At 37.9% G+C, this 21,597-nt stretch overlaps 2 protein-coding genes and 2 pseudogenes across 2 annotated transcripts; 2 read left to right on the top strand and 2 right to left on the bottom strand.

Annotated features, from left to right (window-relative positions):
- The first annotated feature begins 174 nt into the window (after positions 1-174).
- On the top strand, positions 175-1,142 carry LOC102015655 (annotated as a pseudogene).
- Positions 1,143-5,908: 4,766 nt separating this feature from the next.
- On the top strand, positions 5,909-8,988 carry LOC102015335 (annotated as a pseudogene).
- A 1,755-nt stretch (positions 8,989-10,743) lies between these two features.
- On the bottom strand, positions 10,744-11,679 carry LOC102020826 (olfactory receptor 5W2-like). The gene has a single exon (XM_005408083.1). The coding sequence runs from the start codon at positions 11,674-11,676 to the stop codon at positions 10,744-10,746; it is 933 nt and encodes a 310-aa protein (XP_005408140.1). The 5' UTR covers positions 11,677-11,679.
- An 8,774-nt stretch (positions 11,680-20,453) lies between these two features.
- Positions 20,454-21,389, bottom strand: LOC102020472 (olfactory receptor 5W2-like). The gene has a single exon (XM_005408082.2). It carries the CDS (start codon positions 21,384-21,386, stop codon positions 20,454-20,456), a length of 933 nt encoding a protein of 310 aa, XP_005408139.1. The 5' UTR covers positions 21,387-21,389.
- Positions 21,390-21,597: the final 208 nt, after the last annotated feature.

Genomic DNA, 21,597 nt, shown 5'->3' with positions numbered 1-21,597 from the left:
CGTCCTGGCCTCCGGGATTGGGTGGGGCCTACCTGGCTCTGTGCGCGCTTTTCGGCTGGGAATCGTGGTGGTATGAGTCCGGCCCACACTCGGACCTAGGAGCTCTGCCGCTCCCGGAGAACTCGCTGCCTGGGCGCAAGGCGCGGGGGCTATTTTCTTCACTTTTGCTCACAGATGGAATCAACAGGACAAAATCCTCTACAGAAAAATCAAACTACATCAACAAAATTGATCTTACTTGGATTTCCTGATGTTCCACACTTGCAAGGATTTCTTTTTGGGTTGTTTCTGACAATGTATATAGTTATTCTGACAGGAAATAGCCTCATTATCATCCTAACCAAGATAGACCCTTCGCTCCCAAAGCCCATGTATTTTTTCCTTCGGAATTTCTCCTTCTGGAAATATGTTTTGTGTCCACCACTATTCCCAGATTATTAATAGATCTCTGTCGAAAAAATAGAGTTATTTCTTTTCTGGGTTGTGCTACTTAGAAGTACGTCTTTCTGATCTTGGGGGTTACTGAGTGCTTTATTCTGACGGTAATGGCTTATGACAGGTATGTCGCCATTTGCAACCCATTGCTATACTCTCTGGTCATGAATAATAGGCTGTGCTTGCAAGTGGCAGCTGCTTGCTGGGTAAGTGGAATTCCAGTTCACATCGCGTTCACCTATTCCATCTTCTCGCTCCCTTTCTGTGGACATCAGCAATTGAACCACTTTTTCTGTGACATACCTCCGGTCCTTGCGCTAGTCTGTGGGGACATGTTTATGGTCGAGATATTGATCTATGCGATTGCACTTATAGTCGTCACTACTCCTTCCGTGTTGATCCTTATGTCTTATGTGAAAATCCTCTCAACCATCCTGAAGCTGCCTTCTGCCACTGGCCATGCCAACGCATTTTCTACCTGTTCTTCCCACCTTACGGTGGTGGCTTTATTCTTTGGATCAAGCGCCATTACATATTTGAAACCAAAATCCAGCCACTCAGCAAGAGCAGACAAATTCCTTTCTCTTTTCTATACTATTGTGACGCCTATGTTTAACCCTATAATATACTGTTTGAGAAACAAAGATGTTATGGTAGCACTGAGGAACTTCCTTCTGAAATGGGTTGTTATGGCCTCAAAGCCATGATCTTATAAAATTCCATTTCCTACTTTTCACAGGCACCATAAATTCTTCACCTGTATTCTCAGAAGTCTGAGTTATGAATGGATATTCTATTACTTTTTATCTCATGTGAAATAAAACTTCCTTTTATTTTAAAACAATTGATTCCAAAACACCTATATTTTTTTTAATCAGCAGGTGCTTATGAAATTTAATGCAAAAAAGCAACTGTTGGAGTAGTCCAAGATTGTTTTGGCTATTGTTGTTTTGACTATTGTTGCTTTTAGTATTCCAAAATTTGTATGGTTTAGTATTTTAGTATTCCAGTATTTGTACAATAATTTTAGTATTCCAGTATTTATACAGTTTCTTTTCTACAAAATATTTACTCATCTTTACATCTTCGTAGCTCCACATATTGTCTAGAAAATAAATCACTTAATTAACTGCTGGACTGAAACAGTTGCTAGTAGCAGTGTTTAAACTTAATATTTTATTTGCATAGCTTGAATAATTGTTTTGCACTCTGCTATGTTCATGTAAAAGAAGAGGGAAGGGGTTTAAGCTACAGTAAGTGTTTTTGATGTGAAAAGAATTTTCATATCTTGTGTGCTTTCATTAGTGATTTATCAATATTATTGTTCATATGTCAAACTTAGAAAAAAGAACTTTTAGTATACACCTAGGGGGTTTTGAAATGTTTACCCTCAAGGAAGAAAACTCACCTACATAGCTAATGGCAGTTTTGAACAATTGCAAATTTCCGTCAGAGAGGGAAATAATATTTGTTTGTCCTTCGGTGGTATTGTATAGTACTTTGATACATCTGCAATAATCAAACAAGGGTAATATACATTTCAATCTGTTCAAACCTTAATCATTTTTATTCTGGAAAACTTGTGCTCTTTAGCCATTTTGAAAGATAACAGGTTGTTTTGATCAACTTTTTAACACACATCATAGCAGACAGTAGATGAATGCTCTTGCAGGAAGCTCTGAAGAGCACGCAGTGTGGCTGAGCTTAGAACTCTAATATTTATGCTTTATTATGGAAGAAGGCTGATCACTCAGAATACAGCAGAGACAGGAGATGTTTTAGGAAATGTTCAAGCGATCTGTCAGAAGTACGACTTAGAGTATATGAATTATCAGGGCGAAGTCTGCCCACTGTTGGTCTCTTCTCCAGCAGCGTGAAGGGACCAGGGATGTTTTGCCCAGTTCTCTCCCTTGTTTCACTGTAACTGGAAAACTGCCCCATGAAAGGGCACCACGTGTGTTTCACAGTGGGAAGTGGTGGGGACCCAAAATCCTTAGACGATACCAAAAGGGCCATCGAAGTGGACCCAGCCTTTTTTTCTCTACATGTGTGTGTACCTTAATTTCGATTCCCTCTTGCTTTGGTGAGGTTCTTTGCGGCTGTACTCTAGGGAAAAACACAGCATGGGAAAACTCAAGGACCATTGCACCAGGCCTCAGGAAGAACTAGAGTGTTTTTATTAATATGCAAAGCGAAACCATAGCTGTCATGAGTCACAGCGCTGGGGAGGGTCCTCTGCTCTCCCTTTAACTGAAATACTCGTTTCTCCTAGTTCACCATCTGCTGCTCTGTCTTGGCAGCTTACAATTCAGTCTGTTAGCTGAGCTCAGGTCGTTACTTCTCTACTTCCATTCTGATTCTCGATGTTTTCCCATTTACTTTTTGCTTCCATTGGCTTAGAACGTGCAAGACAGAAGGTGCGAAGGTCACTCAAACACTAGAGCTCTCCACTTCCAAAAAAGGTTATTGCCAACCACACTGGAGTCATTTAAATCACTTGAAGTTTCAGAAGACAAAGAAGACAACTGCGGTGAGCATACGTCTATACTACATGCACAGTTCTCAGAATGGAACTGTGATGCTACCAGTCTCATAGATTGGAGACACAAATAGATAAAGAATTGCCGACTCTCTCAGCCCTGAAACTGTGTGGAATAAGTCTCTGCTCTTCCTAGGTGACTTGCTTTTGATACATTTTTATACAGTGCAGATGAACTAAGGCAACTGCAAAAACAAATGTTTAAATTTTGAAGTATTTTGAAAAAATAAAATATACTTTAATGCATGAAAACTTTTACTGAAGAATGCAAAAATATTGTATCCTGTTACTGCTTTAGCATTCACCTTTCATCCTTCTGCAGCCATTCGGGTCTGCTGCTGTTGTGGACATCTCGCCTTCCTCTGCCCACACTGCTCTGCCCACAGAGGGTGGCACACCTGACCCGCTCTCATCATTGCTTCTTCACAATGCCAATTTATTAGTGAGATCTTCTCCAAGACAGGCATTCTAAACTTCTATTTCTCCTTCATCAGCCATTGTTACAGCATATGATATGGTAATATGTCTTATGCAGCTCACTCTCAGTCTACCAAAAGAAAAACCACAAAGATTGGGAATTTTTAGTAGCTGTTCCATCTTTTATGGCAACAGTCAGTGAATGAGAGTTCCTGCTGCTGTGCACCCCCATCGACATTTACTTTCATCAGGGTTTTACATTTTGATCATTATTACAGCTGTGACATCTTTTCTCCTTGTTGTTTTAATTTGTACTTCACTGATGGACTATGATATTGAGCATCTTTCACAAGCTTATTTGATGTCTTTGTGTCTTCAATCTTGAGGTACTTTTTAAGATCTCAGTGTGATACCTAAATGAGAGTTAATTTTCTTATTGTTGAATTTTAAAGGCTCTTTTTACAGTTTTGGAAAGCAGCGTTTTTTTTGATGTACCTTTGCCTGTACTTTGCCCCGGGCTGTGGTATGTATTCTTACAACCTTTACGTGTTATTCACAGAATGGAATTTTTAAAAGATTTTAAATTAAGTACAACATCATTTTCTTTCATGGACATTTCATTGCATTTTATGTGTCAAAAGTAATTGCTAAGCCTGTGGTTATCTAGATGATTTATTATGTTGTCGTCTAAGAATTTTATTGTTTTGTTTCACTTTTTGGCATATGATCAGCCTGAGTCTCTTTTTATTGACAGAGCTACATCTTTTTGTGTCTAGATTCATTATTTCTTCCCCATGTGGATGTCCAGTTCTTGCAGTACCATTTGGTAAAAGACAATTTGTGCACAGTTGTATTACTGCATGGGCTTTTTGTCAAAGATCACTGAATATTTCTGTGGTCTGTTCATGATATGCTGACTGTGAACCAGATATCAAACAAAATTAAATGAGAAGCACAGCCAGTTGTCAAAGGAAATCACTGAAAGCAAGTATCAAGGGACAAATATTATAAAGATGGAAATTGTCGCTATGTGTGTGGGAAAGAAATACGGTCCATCCTAGGTAGTGGAAGAAAAATCTTTCGAAGTACCTATGACCTCCTGAAAGAAGAGACAGGAAGTATCTCCTCATGGCTGTGGAAAAGTGCTCAGGAACGTAATTCTCCTGAAGAAAAGAAGGACACAGGCATGAGGAAAACAAAACTGAACACCAACAAAAGTCACACGGTGTCACACAGAGAAAACCTCAACGGCAAATACAGCAATCAACAGAGCTAGATAGGTTCATGCTTTGAAAGGTTGAAAATAGCAATGTTGTCTGAGAAAAAAGCATTAAAAAGCCTATTTGCTTTAATTCTTTTTAATATTTGCTTTAAATTCTTTTTCTAAGTTCCATGGAAGACTTAAATTTTTCTCTGTAGATATTGCTGTAGTATCTGAGCCAATATCATCACAATTTCAATAAAGTAATCTTAATTTCTTTAAGACAGAATCACCTTTGTCTTCAGTACAGTTACCCCAGAAAAATGTGTGTACTGCTACTGAGCAATCAAGTACCCATCAAATGTAGAAAAGTGAGCTGAGAATCTTTTAGTGATGTTACCTAGACACAATTTGCTAAAAAGTTATGTTCACAGAATTAGAGAAAATAAGACAGGTAAGAAATCCAAGTGTTAAAGAATGTTAATATTTTTCTGCATGTCAGAGACAATTGAGAATGATTCTCTTTCAGGTGGATTCCTGTGCTTTGATTGTACTTGGAAACAAAAAGTGTAGTGCATGGCGTGATATTCCATGGAGAGACTGTAGGAAAATTCAGGCAGAAAAGAAATGTGAATACTTTCACAGCAGCTCCAAGGCTAACTTGTGTCTTAAACTTATAGATTAATACCAATCAGAATTTTTATGACCAGGTAGGAAAATTCCTGTAGAAAGTGCCCAGACCCAATAATTCATGTGTGCCATGGAAGACAAGATAATTCCCGGTGGGAGAGGGATGCGGAACCGATGACAAATGAATGGAAAAAAGGTGTCCTACTTAAGCACTATGTTATGAGAGACTGACATTCAAAGGGAAATTAAAGTGAAATACCTCCTGAAAAAAAACCTTAACACATTTGAGCCTTAAAAGATGGGCAATCTTTGGAAAGAGAAAGAAACTTAATAGGGAAGTTGTGAAAATTCTCGAGATGAGGGAAAGGGAAGAGAAGAGACTGGGGAAAAATTTGCAAATTGCCCGGAGGAAGACGTTCATACCTATCGCCTTTGCTGGTGTCTCAAGCTTGAATAAAAACGCATAGCTATGCATTTACTAATGTGAATAGAATGCAAACAGAATGTAAGTTCACTTTCAAACCATTTTATTCATCAAATTAATTTTTATTTTTGTTCAGATAGGTTTAAGTATGCTTGTCTCACATCAAATTTCCCAGAATCCCAGAATGTGAGGTTCTACAACAAACTAAAAAATTGTGAAGACTGAAGCTCCTGTCCTAATCTCGTTTGCAGAGAGGAAGACAATGCAGTCAGGAAATGTAAGTTTACAAAGAGAAAGCACTTTGAAAATCACCAAGACCAGTTTCACTGCAGTGATGGAATTTGTTTCCTTGGGCTTCTGATAGTTCCACTTTGCACTGGTGGGTCTTGGGAACATTCTTGGTCATCTTTTTGATTATCCTACTGGAGAATGGAGTTATCATCCTAATAACAAGAGTAGAGACCACTCTGCGAACGGTATATATTTTTATCACAGTTTTTTGGTTATTTAAGTTTATTGGTGCATTTTGGGTGCACACCATGATCACATTCATCATAGGGAATCTGTCCCTGTGCGTGATACATCTTGCTTCTTGTTTTGCGCTAGCCCCCTCCCTCATTCAACCTTTCTCCTCATTTACAAAAGTTTTATTTCCAGTTTATCCTTTTTTCTCTCAGTTTTTTCTTCCTTCCTTTCCCCGTCCCACCTCCCTTGTGCTCCTGCCCATTTGAGCAGCATCTTCTTATTTCACAATATTTATCATATGTTTTGGTCTTTATTTACACTTTCAGTTTCTCACACCAGTAAAACAATGTGATATCTACACGTGTGTCCAATTTCTTTCACCTAAGAGTATGGACTCGCTGCGCATCCATTTACCTAGAAATGTCTCTCTTATTCTTCATTATGGCTGAGTAGGACTCCATTGTATAAAAACCCACATCTTTCTTATCCATTCATTGAGAGATGCAGATTGAAACAGTGCTGCAATTCCATCTCATCCCAGAAAGAGTGGCCATCATCAAGAGATCAACCAATAACAAATGCTGGAGGGTCTGTATGGAAAAAGGAACGCTTCACTGCTGGTGGGAGTGTAGACTGGTGCAATCACTGTGGGTCACTGTGGAGATTCTTCAAAAAAAAAAAATTAGAGATTCCATTTGACCCAGCTATTCTCCTTCTGGTGTCTTCATGAAACAATTAAAAACATCATACCATAGTGATATATGACATGCATGTTTGTAGAAGCAGCACAGTTTGGAATAGCTAAATCTTGGAAACACCCAAATGCCCATCAACTAGTGAATGGATAAAGAGGTAATTTTTCTTTCTTCAAAATCTGCTATGATTGTCACTCTTCCTAGAATGCTTGTGGATCTTTGCACCTAGAAAAGAACTATTTCTTTTCTCAGCTGTGCCACACAAATGGGCTTCTTCCTCGTGCTGGGAGCTGCTGAGTGTTTCCTTCTGGCGGGGATGGCCTATGACTGCTATGTGGCCATTTGTAGTTCTCTGCAGTATCCGCTGATCATGAACCACAAGGTCTGTATTCAGCTGGTCACTGGCTCCCGGATCGTTGGCTTTCTAGTCCAGGTGGGGCAGACAGTGCAGATTTTCACTCTGCCCTTCTGTGGGTCTAAACATACCAAGCACTCTGTGACATCCTCCCAATGCTCCAGTTGGCCCGTGGGAACACCTTCTTCGTGAATGAGGTGGTGGTGTGTACATTAGCTGTTTTGTTTGTCACTGTGCCCTTTATGTTGAGCCTTGCATCCTACAGTAGAATAATCTCAACTATCCTGAGGTTGCCATCAAACACAGGAAGGGCTAGAGCCTTTTCCCTTTGCCCATCCCATCTCAGAGCTGTGTTTTTATTCTATAGATCTACCAGTATCACCTATTTTCATTCCAAATCCTACCAGTGTGAAGGCATAGAAAACTGCTTTCTCTCTTCTTACTGTATTGACCCCAGTGTTCGATCCCATGGTATACAGCCTTTGGAACAAAGATGTTACTGGGACACTGAGAAAATTCCATCCCAAACTGTTAACATTCTGGGACAGTGAATGTAGCAGAAGGTATTGTTTTCTGTGTGATTTCTATACATAAATAGATAGAATCTAATGCTATCCTGTCCCATACAATACAACAATTTTATTCCTGGTTATTTATACATAACAGAAATTAAATAAATGGCTTATAAATGAATGTTGAGAGGAGTTTTATTAGTAATAGCCAAAACAGTGGGAACAACTCTGATTTATGAACAGGGGAACTGTTGCACAAATTGTGATTATCCATACATCAGAATATTCCCATAATGACAAGAAATACATCTCAGAAACATACAGTAGCAGGCAGGAATCTCAAACAAGTTATGGTGAATAAAAGCAGAAAGAATCGCATATGGTATGAAAGGATACATATGTATAATTGCATCCTAAATTCTACAAAATTCCAACTTTTCCACAGTGACAAAATGCACACCAATTGTTACTTTAGGTGGTATCCAAAGGGAAAATAAAGTTACTCTGTGATGATTGAATTTCTCCAGTTGATGGCATTTAAAGACAATACAAAATAATCATGAACACCACCTGCACATCACAAGTGTTTATGTAGGTAATACAACTGCCACAAGTCCTACCAGTGAAAGTGTATAAAAGTAGTAAGAGAGTGTAAGAAATACACAAGTCTGCGCACTTCAGTACCTGAGGTAGTGTTGTGCTTCTTTTGGGATCTTACCTGGACTAAACCATCATGGATGTTGTGGTACTTATTTCTGTTTGCCTGGTTTGCTGTTATAAATCCTTCCCCTTCTATAATGAACATTAGATGCCACCATAAGACATTAATTTATTTTTAATTTTTGAAGTAATGATGCATACTGACCATGGAATGATTTTGAGGTTTCATTATCACTATTTTTTTTTTTTTTTTGTATGGTGTTTCCACTGCCAAAATACCACATCTGCTCCGCTGGGGAATAGTATGAAGCAGATCTCACACCTAAGTAATTGCCCACAATTTTCCACTAGGTAAGCTCAGGAAAGCAATATTTTCTGTTACTCAAAAGCTTTATTAATTCTCCAGTGCCTCCTGGAGGAGATGGGCTCTTACCTGGGCATAATCTTCCTATTTCTTCCCAAACTCCTTTTTTCTTTCCCTCACAGGCCTCCCCGTCTCCAGGGATGCCCCCTTTCCTCACACCACACTTTCCAGCAGGGGTCAAACTTAAACTTCATAAACGCACCTACCCCTCCAGGCCACGTGCAGCTGCTCTCGGCTCTGTTTGTTCCAGAGTATGGGCAGGCGTGTGTTGCTGAAACATTGTCAGTCTAAATTCATCCCCAAGGAGATCTGTGTTTTAACTCCGAATGGCTTTTCAAAGTCACAGAGGAAAAGATTTAAGGTGGATTTTAAGACATGAGAGAAACAACTACAGAAAGCGAAAAGCAGCTGTATCTAAAAGACTGTTTAGGGTCACTGGCACGCCTAAACTTAATAATCACAGTCAACTCTCTACTGAAAATCTCTCCATCAGAAGATGGTGTTCTGATCCTGAGTCACAGGCCATTATCAAAGAAGTTGATGCACTAATACAAAGGAAAACCAGATCGCTCCGTTGGTAAAAACAACAAGGGAAATGACTGTGGATGCAAACGTCACTGCCATAGAAGCAAAGCATCAGATTTTGGTTAACACAAGATATTTATTTCATGAAATATTCCATGGGATTTTTGTGCTCTGTTAATTTTGCAAGCACTAAAATATGTACAAGAAACTACTAGATTTAAGTCACAACGAAATATTTCAATTGCCTACATTCTAATAGTAAATAGTGTTTGCTTTTAGAAAACTATTAGAATATTTGCATATCTTAACAAAAGTAACAGTAAATGAAATTTAGGAAATGAAAACATTCCTGCACTCAGAGTCCAGGCTAAAAGAAGAACAGAATAAATATTTCAGAGATTACACATAATGTGTATGAAATCATTTGGTTTGTATTACTTTGTATGTCTGAATTATTTCACTATTTTTATGAGTTCCTCCACACTGTTGTGTCTAGTAATAGTTCATTCCTTTCCATTTCTCTACAGCAATATCATAAATGAACCCATCCAACATCATTTATCAAAGTGAAAATGATAATACAGTGATCATTTTGGTACAGGCCTGGGGTATGAACTCAGCTATTTTGCATATAAAATACAAGATGACATTTTGGGATAATAAGGTATCCCATTTTACTTATTCTTTAATATAACATACCTTCCTCAAAATGGTTAGTATGTATAAAAGTGTACAAAATACCCGAATAGATATTTCTCAAAAGAAGATATACAAACTGTCCAAAAATATATAAAGAAAATTTCAACATACTGATCATTAGGGAAATTAAAATCAAAATTGCTTTCCTCTGTATTCCTTACTGCTTTCACTTTCTTTCTTTCTCAGGACATTTTGATGTCCTCGTCAAGATTTCTAATGCTCAGTTTGTCCTCTAAAATAGGTTCTAATTCCACAAGCCCACTCCACTGTATGGTTATCACTGCTTAGATATAAAACTAAATGTCCCCTGTTAAAAGAATTCTTTTCTTCTCACCAGACAAGATTTAAATATTTTCCTTATACATAGTTACAGCACCCTGGATTTACTTCATATTATTTGATATTTTATTAGTCATTATTATTATGTTTAGGAATTTTATGTTTCTAACTTCCAATATGATGTTGGACTCACTGAGCTAGCGATCATTTCACCGTAAAGTACAATGACATGGAAGGACAAATGACACAAACTAAACACTCGGTAAATCTTAGAATAATAAAATCAATGCATAAAATCTACATGAAACAAATGACACTTCTGCACGTTCACGTGACAACTGCAAAGTTTCCCAAGGATAAAGATTACCATATTTTTGGAAGACATAATGATGTACAAAATATTTGGGGAAATATAAAAATTGTATGTTGGGGATAGTGAAATATTTATTACATTATGGTATCTGAACCAACAAAACAGTGTAGATACGTAAACAAATCACATTGAGGTCATATACATTGTGGGCATATAAATGTGTTGTTTACCTAAAAGAAGATTTTACTTCTCAGTTTTTTCACGGCGTCTTTCACGTCATTGTTCCGCAGGCTGTAAATCAGAGGGTTCAGCATGGGAATCACCAGGGTGTAAAACAGTGAGGTCACTTTGTCCTGATCGAGGGAGTAGGCAGAACTGGGGCGGAAGTACATGAAGAGCATGGTTCCCTGGAAGATGGCGACGGCAGTGAGGTGGGAGGCGCAGGTGGAGAAAGCCTTGAACCTCCCCTCGGCAGAGCGGATCTTTAAGACTGATACGATGATGTAGCAATAGGAGATCAGAACTCCTGAGATGGTGCCCAGCTCAATGAATCCAAAAATGGTGAACAACACCAGCTCATTGATTTGTACATCAGAACAAGATATCAGAAGAAGAGGAGGCAAATCGCAGAAGAAGTGGTTGATCACGTTAGAACCACAGAAACATAAGCGAAATGCCAATGACGTGTGTATGAAACCGTCCACCACTCCAAAGAGGTATATAGTAGCCACAAGTATGGAGCACACCCCACTGGACATGTCTACTGCATACAGCAAGGGGTTGCTGATGGCCTTGTACCGATCAAAGGCCATCACTGCCAGCAGCAGGCACTCAACGTCTATAAACATGCAGAAGAGGAAAAACTGCACAGCACAACCAAAAAAAGGAATGGATTTGTCGTTTGTGAGCAGGTCCACCAGCATCTTGGGGCCAATTGCAGTAGAATAGGAGAGGTCAGAGAACGACAGGTGGCTGAGAAAATAGTACATTGGTGTGTGAAGCTGGGAATCCACTCTGATCAAAGTGATCATACCAAGGTTTGCCAAGAGATTGATAAGATATACAGTTAAAAATGTGCCAAATAGGATTATTTTCATTTCAGGGTTATTGGTTATCCCCAAGAGGAAGAACCCAGCAACTGAAGAGCAGTTTCCTTTGTCCATTCTCCTTTGTTCTTATTCTAAACTGTAAGAAGCATCGAGAGAGATAAATTAGGATTTTATTTTCTAGATATCCAAAGTATATTAACTGTGAATCAGAACATAAATTCTTTCTGCAAATTTCCTTCTTTATTCTCAGAAAATAGCGGAGACAAGTGTCGATCTAAAGAAGCTGTATCATGGGAAAAAGAAACTAAAAATATCTACAAGTGAGAACTGGTAAACTTTGATTCTAAATTTACTTATGATTCCTGAGATGTAGAATAATTGGCTTTGCCTTTAGCATCCATTCTCAGGCACTGGATTTGAATTTAGTGAAAGCTAGTTCCAGATCCAAAATCATATGAAACAAACACGAGAGTCAGAAATGTGAGCCAGAGCTGGGTGTGGTGGCTCATGCCTGTAATCCTAGCACTTTGGAGGCTGAGGCAGGAGAATTGTTGCAAGTTCAAGGCCAGCCTGGGCTACAAAGTGAGTCCGAGGCCAGCCTGAACTGCATAGCAAGACCCTGTTTCAAAAAGACAAAAAAAAAAAAAAGACAAATATGAACCACAATGTAAAAACCTAAACATCTCCTATAGTATATAATATGATTGTATATATTACAATACTTAAGAAATTTACTAATTTTTACCAATAACAATCATACTGAATATAAGTTAGTACGTAAAAATTATTTTGTTCCTTGAGGTCCTTAGGTTTTACTGAAAAAAAAAATAGTTCAATAAAATAATTGAACTATTCTTATCATCATTATTTTGACAGAGGTTTTAGAATATTTTTTGTGTAACTGAGCTGGTTCTCAAGTCAAATCCTTTAAAATGCCGAAGGCAAATAATAGAAAGAACTGGAAACAACAGACTACAACAAATACTGATGCCTATTTTGGTTTTTCAGTTGACTTTTCATTAAAATTATAATGGAAGGAGAAACACTGAACTTCACCGTCATATACAACCTTCAGTTTTGGATGTTGATGAATTTCTGCATGTGTGTGTGTTTGGTGTGGTGTGTGAGTGTCTCGAACTATTGACACCTAAAGTAAGTGTGGGCATCTTTCTTCTAGATTAACAGTTGCAGCATGCAATCTATATGGACTTGGATTTACATATATTGGTATATATAATATGTTATCGTTATTATTCTTTCAATCAAATAAAAACAAACTTTATATTTATATGTACCAGATCTTGCACAAAGATTTTGAAAAGGAATTGTTTACTTACTGACAGTCTTAAGATCTTATTTAAATCTTGATTAAATATAAATGAGCAGAACTTTCATAGTCCTTACACAAATGACAAATGAAGTCAGTGAATTTCATGTAAGTGTAACAAGAAAATATCTTTGGTCATTAGCTTACAGAATGTGTTCAATTGAGTATGCAGGCATAAAATCATTCAATATTTTAAGTGATTGAACTCACTCAATTTTAATTCCACATTGTGAAAGGAAAGTTATGTTTTCTTTTTTCCTCTGTTGTTTCAATACAGTCATTCAGAAACCTACCTTATATGACAAAGGCATTCTGTACTCCTGTTGTTACCCGAACTCTGTGCAAATTATATTTATTTTCACCCAGTGCCTATTGGGAAATAAATCTAAGCCTCTGCCCGCTCTGATTTCTCATATTTTTCACACATGATTAATTGCATTCCTGGCTCGGTTTTCCCCCTGAGAATCCTGTAACAACTGCAGCAAAGGTTGAATTCCTCATTCTACCTGTGTCACCAAACTGATCAGTGTCAGAAACTGACCAGATCGAGACACACGCCCTCTGCTAGTGACACTAGACGTCTAGTGAAACCGAAAGGCAGCCTCTTCTGAATGACTTCTGTGGCCTTTGCTTTTCTCATCATGCTCCCTCCACTCCTAAAATCTACTCTTTCATAGTTCACTTGGAAGTGTGGTAATACAACATGATATTTTTATTAACCATTGTCTGAGTCCTCTCCCCCTACTCCATTCCAACCACACTAATTTCAATTCTTTTGCACTATATGCTATCCGTCACACCTGCTGTCCTCTCTGATAGGTTTTCTCTACATTCACCCAACTGCTAGAGCACAGATTTGCAAGGGCAATGGGGCAGCAAATATGTGTTGTTAAATATTTTCGGGTTGTTTGGGAGACATTTAGTGAGAAGAAAGTGACAACCTTTCATCTACATTTATGCTAATATTGTTCATATGCATAATGATAATAACTGTTGAAAATATATGTTGGTATAATGGTCTTTAGCAAAACCCAAATTCTATTTAGCTCTAAAACAAATTTTGTATACTATTAATGATATTTGGCAAGTACAAGAAATGTGAATATTCTATCTGTCCTAAACTTTGTTCTACAGCTACCTATATAATGTTCGCACTCCTTCAGTATTTTTCCTCCATGTCGGTCTGCAGCTTCCCTGGAAACCTACTTTGGGGCACAGAGATAAATCCCATATTTACATTTCCTGACCATAAAACTATCTCTATTCTCCCTTCTACCATTGTGTTTTTAAATAATCTTCCCTATGCAATGGACTTTTCTGAGGAAATATTATGAATTCCAACATAGGTCATTGTGCTTTTCTTATGATATTTAACTTTTCTCCACATATATTATTATTTATTTCAAACATTCCTATATGTCACTATCTCTCACAATCTCAACATATAGAGAGAACTGTGAGCTCTAGAAATAATCATCAAACTTCTGGGGTGCCATAGACATCCTGTTTGACTTCAAAGGACCTGTTCTCAAGAGATTTCTAACTAGTGTGTAATGAAGGAAAAGAATCATCCCTTGGTGAAGAGAAAATAGCTACGTTGGCTAGTGTCCTAAAATATTTAGTGCTATTTAAAATCCACAGAAATAAGAAGCCAGGCTTAGATATTTAGGAGAAGGAAGAGTTGCTCCAGGTCCCACCCCTACACCAAGGTAAGATTCCCCCAAAGATTGAGCATAGGAAGCAGCAACAGAAAAGGCTGCCAGACTGAGATGTATCTGCTCATTTATTTTAGCTAGAGCCATCAATGCTATCTTTGTCTGTAAAAGCCACAGATACGATGTGAAGAAGCACATGAGTGAGAAGTAAACGAGAACCTGATGCTATGCAGCACGGTAGCCTGGGCAGGGAAAACCTTTGCATCCGGCCATGTTCTGAGTGGTACTTTTAAAGTGAATCATTAGGGCTGGGGACTTAGCTCTGCGGCACAGCGCCTGCCCGGCAAGCACAAGGTTGTGAGTTTGATCCCCAGTACCAGAAAACAACAACAACAACAAAAAGAACAAAAAATAAACTAAATCATTGAAAGACTCAGATTTTCATGTGCTTTTTAAAGTCTGCTAATGACTGTAAAGCATGATATACCCCATTGTATTTTCTCTTAATTCAGTCAATTTATTTTTACTTCAAAACCAGTAAATGAAAACCTGAGTGTACAAAAATACTCTAACAGCTCATAAGCCTAAACTATGGGTACAGCCAAATAACCTGGGGAGCCCAGTATCTTCTCAAACTTCACCCAAGAGTACTCAAGGAGACTTTTTTTTTAAATTAATTTTATTGATACACTTTAGATATACATAATGATCACATTCATAGTAGGGAATTTGTCCCTGTACATGATATAGCTTAGTTATTTCACCCCCCCAGGACCCCCTCCTTCCTTCAACCCTCTTCCCCTCCTTATTTACAAAGCTTTGTTTCCATTTTATCCATTTTTTCTTCATTTCTTTGTTGTCCTTTTCATATCCCCCAACCCCCTTTCTTTTGGAACAATTATTTCCTATCTCACAATATCTATTATGCATTTGGGTTATTATTTACACTTTCAGTTTCTCACACCAGAGAAACAATGCAATAATTTACACATATGTGTCTGATTTATTTCACTTAAGAGAGTGGTCTCAAGGTCCATCTATTTAGCCATAAATGTCTCAAGTTTATCGTTCTTTATGGCTGAGTCACACTTCACTATGTTAAAAAGTATCTTTTTTATTCATTCATTGGTTGTTGGGCATTTTAGTTGTTTCTAAGATTTAGCTATTACAAACTGTGCTGCTATAAATATGGCTGGGCATATATTGCTGTGGTATGATGTTTTTAATTCTTTTGGGAAGATATCAAGAAGAGGAATAACTGGATCAAATGGATCTCTAATTTTTGAGTTTTTTTTGAGGAGTCTCCATACTGATTTCCACAATGGCTGCTCAAGTTTACACTCCCACCAACAGTGGGAAACACTTTTTCCCCCCCAGCTCCCCCAGCATTTGTTATTGGTTGATTTCTTGATGATAGTCATTGTTTCTGGAGAGAGGAGTAATCTCAGTGTTGTTTTAATTTGCATCTCTCAAACGACCAGTGATGCTGAACATTTTTCATGTATTTATTTACCATTTGTACTTCTTCATCAGAGAAGTGTGTATTCATTTCAACTCACATTTCCATAGTATTATTAGGTTTTCTTGTGTGTTTTTTTTTTTTGTTGTTGTTTTTTGAGACAAGATCTCACTATATTGTTCAGCCTGGCCTCGAACTCACTGTGTGGCCCAGGCTGGCCTCAAACTTGTGGCAGTCCTCCTACCTCAGACTCCCAAGTGCTGAAAGTACAGGTATATGCCACCACTTCCGGTTCAGTGGTAGTACTCAAACTACATTCTTTATATCCATATTCTAAGCACCTGGAATGAGAAAGTCTCAAAGGTGGCTTCATGCAAGCTCCCTTTTAATAACTGATCTTAGTACAGATTTACATGCATTTTTAAAGAAATTATAAAGGGAATCCTTTGTAAACTTGTCAGGTTTCTCACAATGCTAATATATTTCAAAACCCCCAAAAGTCACACGCAGATACTGTGCTTGAAACAATTCTCTCTTTTTATTCCAATTTCCAGGTTTTAACTCTACATGGGATATTTCAAGTATTACTCTTATACTTTTTTCTTCTAATGAGCCTGAAAAACATTGTGCTGTTCTCTAGGATAAGAATTAGAATGATAAACTCTAAATGTACATCATACATCATAATGCATTTTAATTATTTATTTACTCCTCCAAGGAGATACTCATTTCAATTACCCAAATAGCTTTTGCAAGCATAGTCCTAAGTGAATTCAAATTTCTCTGGGAAGAGAGACATCATATTATATGGGCATAATAAAAAGATAAGGTAAATGGTTAAATAAAAAAAAACTATACAGCAAAAGGGACATTCTTAAGAATGATGGGACAAAAGTACTTGAAGTGGAGGGGCAAGTTTGAGAGCTTGATTAGTGTCTTGTTCCTTTTAATGTGTTAAAGGTGTTTATTTTAACACTTAGCATAGTTTTGATTTCCTTGTTGATCAAACATTCGTGGAAATTTCTGTCAAGTAAAAATATCATCGTTTGCCCTCAGACACATTATTCTGGGACTTAGTATAGAGCGACTTCTGGTTCTTCCCCAAAGTCAAAACTGCCATGAAAGGTGAAAGTTTTGAAACCACTGGGGACACACAGGCAGCACGGGCACCACCCCTAATGACACACACGTAATAGCACTTCCGGAAGTGCTTCAGAAAGCGCCGGAAGTGAGGGGACATGTGCGTCTGAAGCATCAAGGAGTCTGCTTAGGCGAATTATTAAATCTGTGTCTTTCCAGTAATCATTTATTATAAACATTCATCTTATTTTTAATCATATCTTCTATACCATACTTCCTATTATACAAGATATTGTTGAGGCCAAAACTACTTGTAGTAATTTGTCAACTGTTAAAAGTGAAGATATTTTTGAATTTGTAGTACACAAGAGCTTGATTAACACTCACTGCTCCCGTGGTACCTATTTGAAGGAATGGGAATTATTTTGCATACAAACTTATTTTCCCATGAGACGATTCCTTGTCTCTAGGGATAAGAACTCTTTTCAGGTTACAATCTGTTTAGGCAGGAACTAAGTTTTACGCTAAAGCAGGTCTCTCCTTGTTCACCCTAAAGTTTTGCCATATATATGCCAGTAGCCATTGATGGACATGAAAGAAGAATTTGATATAGAAGGCTAAATTGGGAAAGAAATATTGAGGATGGAAACGGGTATTCTGAAGCAGTAAAGATTCTGATGTCATTTTCCACAGCACTGTGGAACTGCAAATTATTAGAATCAGGAACAATGTGCTCAAGGTATTCTAGTCATGAATTTCCTCAAAATAATTCTGGAGAATAACTTGTAGGTGTCATATATTGATGGTATCAGGATCATAATCAAATTATATTGCTACGCATGGACATGTTATATAAAATTTCAATTTTCCTTCTATTTTGTTATTACCTACTACACCTAAAAATAGGGATTAATATGAAGATCAAATAAATTTTCAAATGCTGTAATAAAACAAAATATATGATTGGAAAGTGAGTCCTTTTTATGGAGGACAGTTTTTATCCTCTAAAGTATTGCAAATCCACTGCCACACCATTTTTACTCTCCTCTAATTTAAATAACGCTTTTTGTCATGTTGAGTTTAGTACTAGACTATTGAGTTGTTGCCACAAAATAGCAAATTTTATTGACTTACGAACAAACACAAATTATATTCCACAGTTCTGGATTTGGGCACTTGTAGCATGGGTGTCTTGTGGGAGAGCATTTTGTGTTTCATGGACAACTCAATTTCTACAGTCCTGTCGTGGTAGGTAGAACCAAGAAGAGCTGCAAACCTGGTTCGTCGGGAAAGAACTTCGTACAAGATAAATTTGCCTTCCTGATCTATCACCCCCCAGAGGACACATCTACTAATAGCATCAATCTGGTGGTTAGGATCCCAAAACATAGTGAAACACCATATAGCTTACAACACAATGCAACATAATTTCACACAGCAATGCAATTTCAAAAGTACAGAGTTTAATGAAAAGACTTGGTACAGGTGTAAGCACATGTAGCCCTTCATCTCATTCAGGCATTCTTCACAGATTTTTTATTCACCAAGGTGCCTTCTCTTAGCTTGTCACTTTGCCCCCCATGCGACTTTCACTGCAGAGGTGACCCCTTCTATGCAGAAATGTCCTTACATGGGAACACAGCAGCGAGGAGCAAAAGCTGCCCTTCCTTGGTTTAGCTTCTGTAACAATAGTGGATAATCAGGGCTGTCTCTGTGCTTTCTGTGGGTTTTCAAATTTGGAGTCATTTCCTTATTTCTTTAGATGCTCGTTCATTGCTCCAGCTATTAGAAAATTAGGTAAAGATAAAAGGACATACATATACGATGCCTACTTAAGAATTATTATTCATTTCTTTGTATATTTATTACATTTCTATTCATCATTTCATATACCCTCTTAAAAGCTACAATGTTTTTATGTGTGTGTGTGTGTGCTTATGTATGCTTATTCCACACATACTATTCTTAGTTAATTTGTTTTAGCAATATCTAGCAAGGACTCAAGACTTAAATCTTCTCTGGCATTTTATTCTATCATTGTTTGTTTTGCAGACAGAACACAAATGCTTTGAATGACAGGGGTAGAGTACTTCGAGTTTGAGTAAAAGCAAGCATACAGTCCCTCACGGGGTCCGCTGGTACAGGGTCACATTAAATAATGCTTTTAGAAGGATATGAGTTGTGCACCACAGAGGAACATTCAACAGGGCTGAGAGTAGGGAGGAGGAGAAGGAAGGCTTCCAGGAGAAAGGAATTAAGGAGTTGATGGCTGACAGTTCCAACAAACAGGTATATACTACTACTGGCTTTTAAATTATTCTTTATATTTTCACACGATTGGACTTCATTGGTTTCCAAACATCATAGAACTACTTTATACACCTCCAGACTTCCCTAAATCTCAAACCCTCTGGGTTGGTTACTTTTCTCTTGTTGCTGAGACAATGACACTCAAATACATGACACTCAAAATTAAGGGAGGAAAGGTTTATTTAGCTCACAGTTTGTGGAGGTTTCGGTCCATAATCAGCTGGCTCCAAGTCAGGGTGGCACATGGCACAGGGGCAACAGTTCAAGGCAGTGGAAAACAGCAAAAGCAACACGTGCAAAAAGGGGGGGTATAGCAAGCCTCTTTTCCTCCCTTATATTGTAAGCAGGCTACCTGCTCTAGGATGGGTGTAGCACTCACACCATCTTTGTGCCCTCCTGTTGCACAGGATGAGGATGTTTACAATGTGAGGACGCTGGTTCCCTGCTGAGTCACTTAGTTAAGCTTCTAAACTTCTCAAGTTGACACATTGTATCAACCATTACAACCCTCCACTTAGGCTCCCTCACTCTCGGAAAGTAGCACTGTTTCTCTCTGAGAATGAATATGCCATCCAGTGAAGCCTTGTGCTGCCTTGTGGATTTAGACATTCTGCTATGGAACTGAGTTGTCTATCTCATGATTGTCTTGAGGTTATGTGAAGTATGTCAATTCTGTTACTGTTTGTTTTTTCACTACACATAACATTCCCTAATGACTAAACTAGATTTCCCTCAAATACAAAGCACATAAATGTTTTAAAAAACCATTAGTAAAATACTCCTTAATTGCATGATAATTAAAATGAAATCAAGAAATGAACACACAAAATGATGGTATCATTCAAAATGGCAGGAACATTTCTATACAGAAGGAATAGCACATAATTTAAGACAATGAAGGCAAACACATTTGGATACATTTTATTAGTACATTTTAGTACAAACACTTATTGTAGAAAATTAAAATATGTCACACAACTTATTTATTTACTGTTATGCAATACACTTCTATAGAAAATAGAACTGCTGTAAATATCTGGGTAACATGCATAATAGTTTTTTAAAAATACCTTCTCTTTTTCACCTTTTCAAGGGCCTCTTTAACATCTTTATTCCTTAGGCTGTAAATCAGAGGGTTCAGCATAGGAATCACCAGGGTGTAGAAAAGTGAGGTCATTTTGTCCTGATCTAAAGAGTAGGAAGAACTTGGCTGAAAATACATGAAGAGCAGCGTTCCCTGGAAGATGGCAACGGCAGTGAGGTGGGAGGCGCAGGTGGAGAAAGCCTTGAATCTTCCCTCAGCAGAGCGGATCTTTAAGATGGATAAGATGATGTAGCAGTAGGAGACCAGTACTCCTATAATGGTGCTCATCTCAATGAAACCAAAAATGATAAATATCACTAACTCATTGACCTGTGTGTCTGAGCAAGATAGTAGAAGGAGAGGAGGGACATCGCAGAAGAAATGATTAATCTCATTGGACCCGCAGAAACACAAGCGGAAGGCGAATACTGTATTTATCAAAGCATCTGCCATCCCCACCAGGTAAACCCCAGCCATGAGCAGGGAGCACAGCCTGCTGGACATGTGAGCTGAGTACAGCAAGGGGTTGCTGATGGCCTGGTACCGGTCCAGGGCCATTACTGCCAGCAGCATGCACTCGGAATCTACAAACATACATAAGGTGAAGAACTGCAGAGCACAGCCAGCAGTGGAAATGGATTTCCTCTGAGCTAAGAGGTCCACCAGCATCTTGGGGCCAATTGCAGTGGAATAGCAGAGGTCACAGAAAGACAGGTGGCTGAGGAAAAAGTACATGGGCGTGTGGAGATGGGAATCAATTCTAATTAAAATGATCATTCCAAGGTTCGCCAGAAAATCAATGAGGTAAACAAGTAGGAACGTGGTGAAAAGGGTCACTTTGAGATCAGTGTTACTAGTGATTCCTGATAAAATGAATTCACTCAAGGAGGAGCAATTTCTCCCATCCATTCTTCTTTTTTCTTGTGTAATCTTGAAAATAAATTTCCAAAGTTAAATAGATACATAATGAATTTTTTCGTAGAACCACAAATTATCAGCAACACAGATCACTTTTTGTACTTGTAATTTTCTTCTTTACCTATAGAAAATTATTCTGTTAAGGGCCACTATATAAAACACATTGCATCTTTTTTTTTTTTTTTTTTTTTTTTTTTTTTTT

Source organism: Chinchilla lanigera, unplaced genomic scaffold, assembly GCF_000276665.1.
Source record: "Chinchilla lanigera isolate Chin_1 unplaced genomic scaffold, ChiLan1.0 scaffold00110, whole genome shotgun sequence".
NCBI lineage: Eukaryota > Metazoa > Chordata > Mammalia > Rodentia > Chinchillidae > Chinchilla > Chinchilla lanigera.
This window is presented reverse-complemented; position numbering and strand designations above follow the sequence as displayed.

Bases quoted from the DNA above. Each gene is read 5' to 3' on its own strand.
- LOC102020472 (XM_005408082.2), bottom strand. From the start codon at position 21,386: ATGGATGGGAGAAATTGCTCCTCCTTGAGTGAATTCATTTTATCAGGA.
- LOC102020826 (XM_005408083.1), bottom strand. From the start codon at position 11,676: ATGGACAAAGGAAACTGCTCTTCAGTTGCTGGGTTCTTCCTCTTGGGG.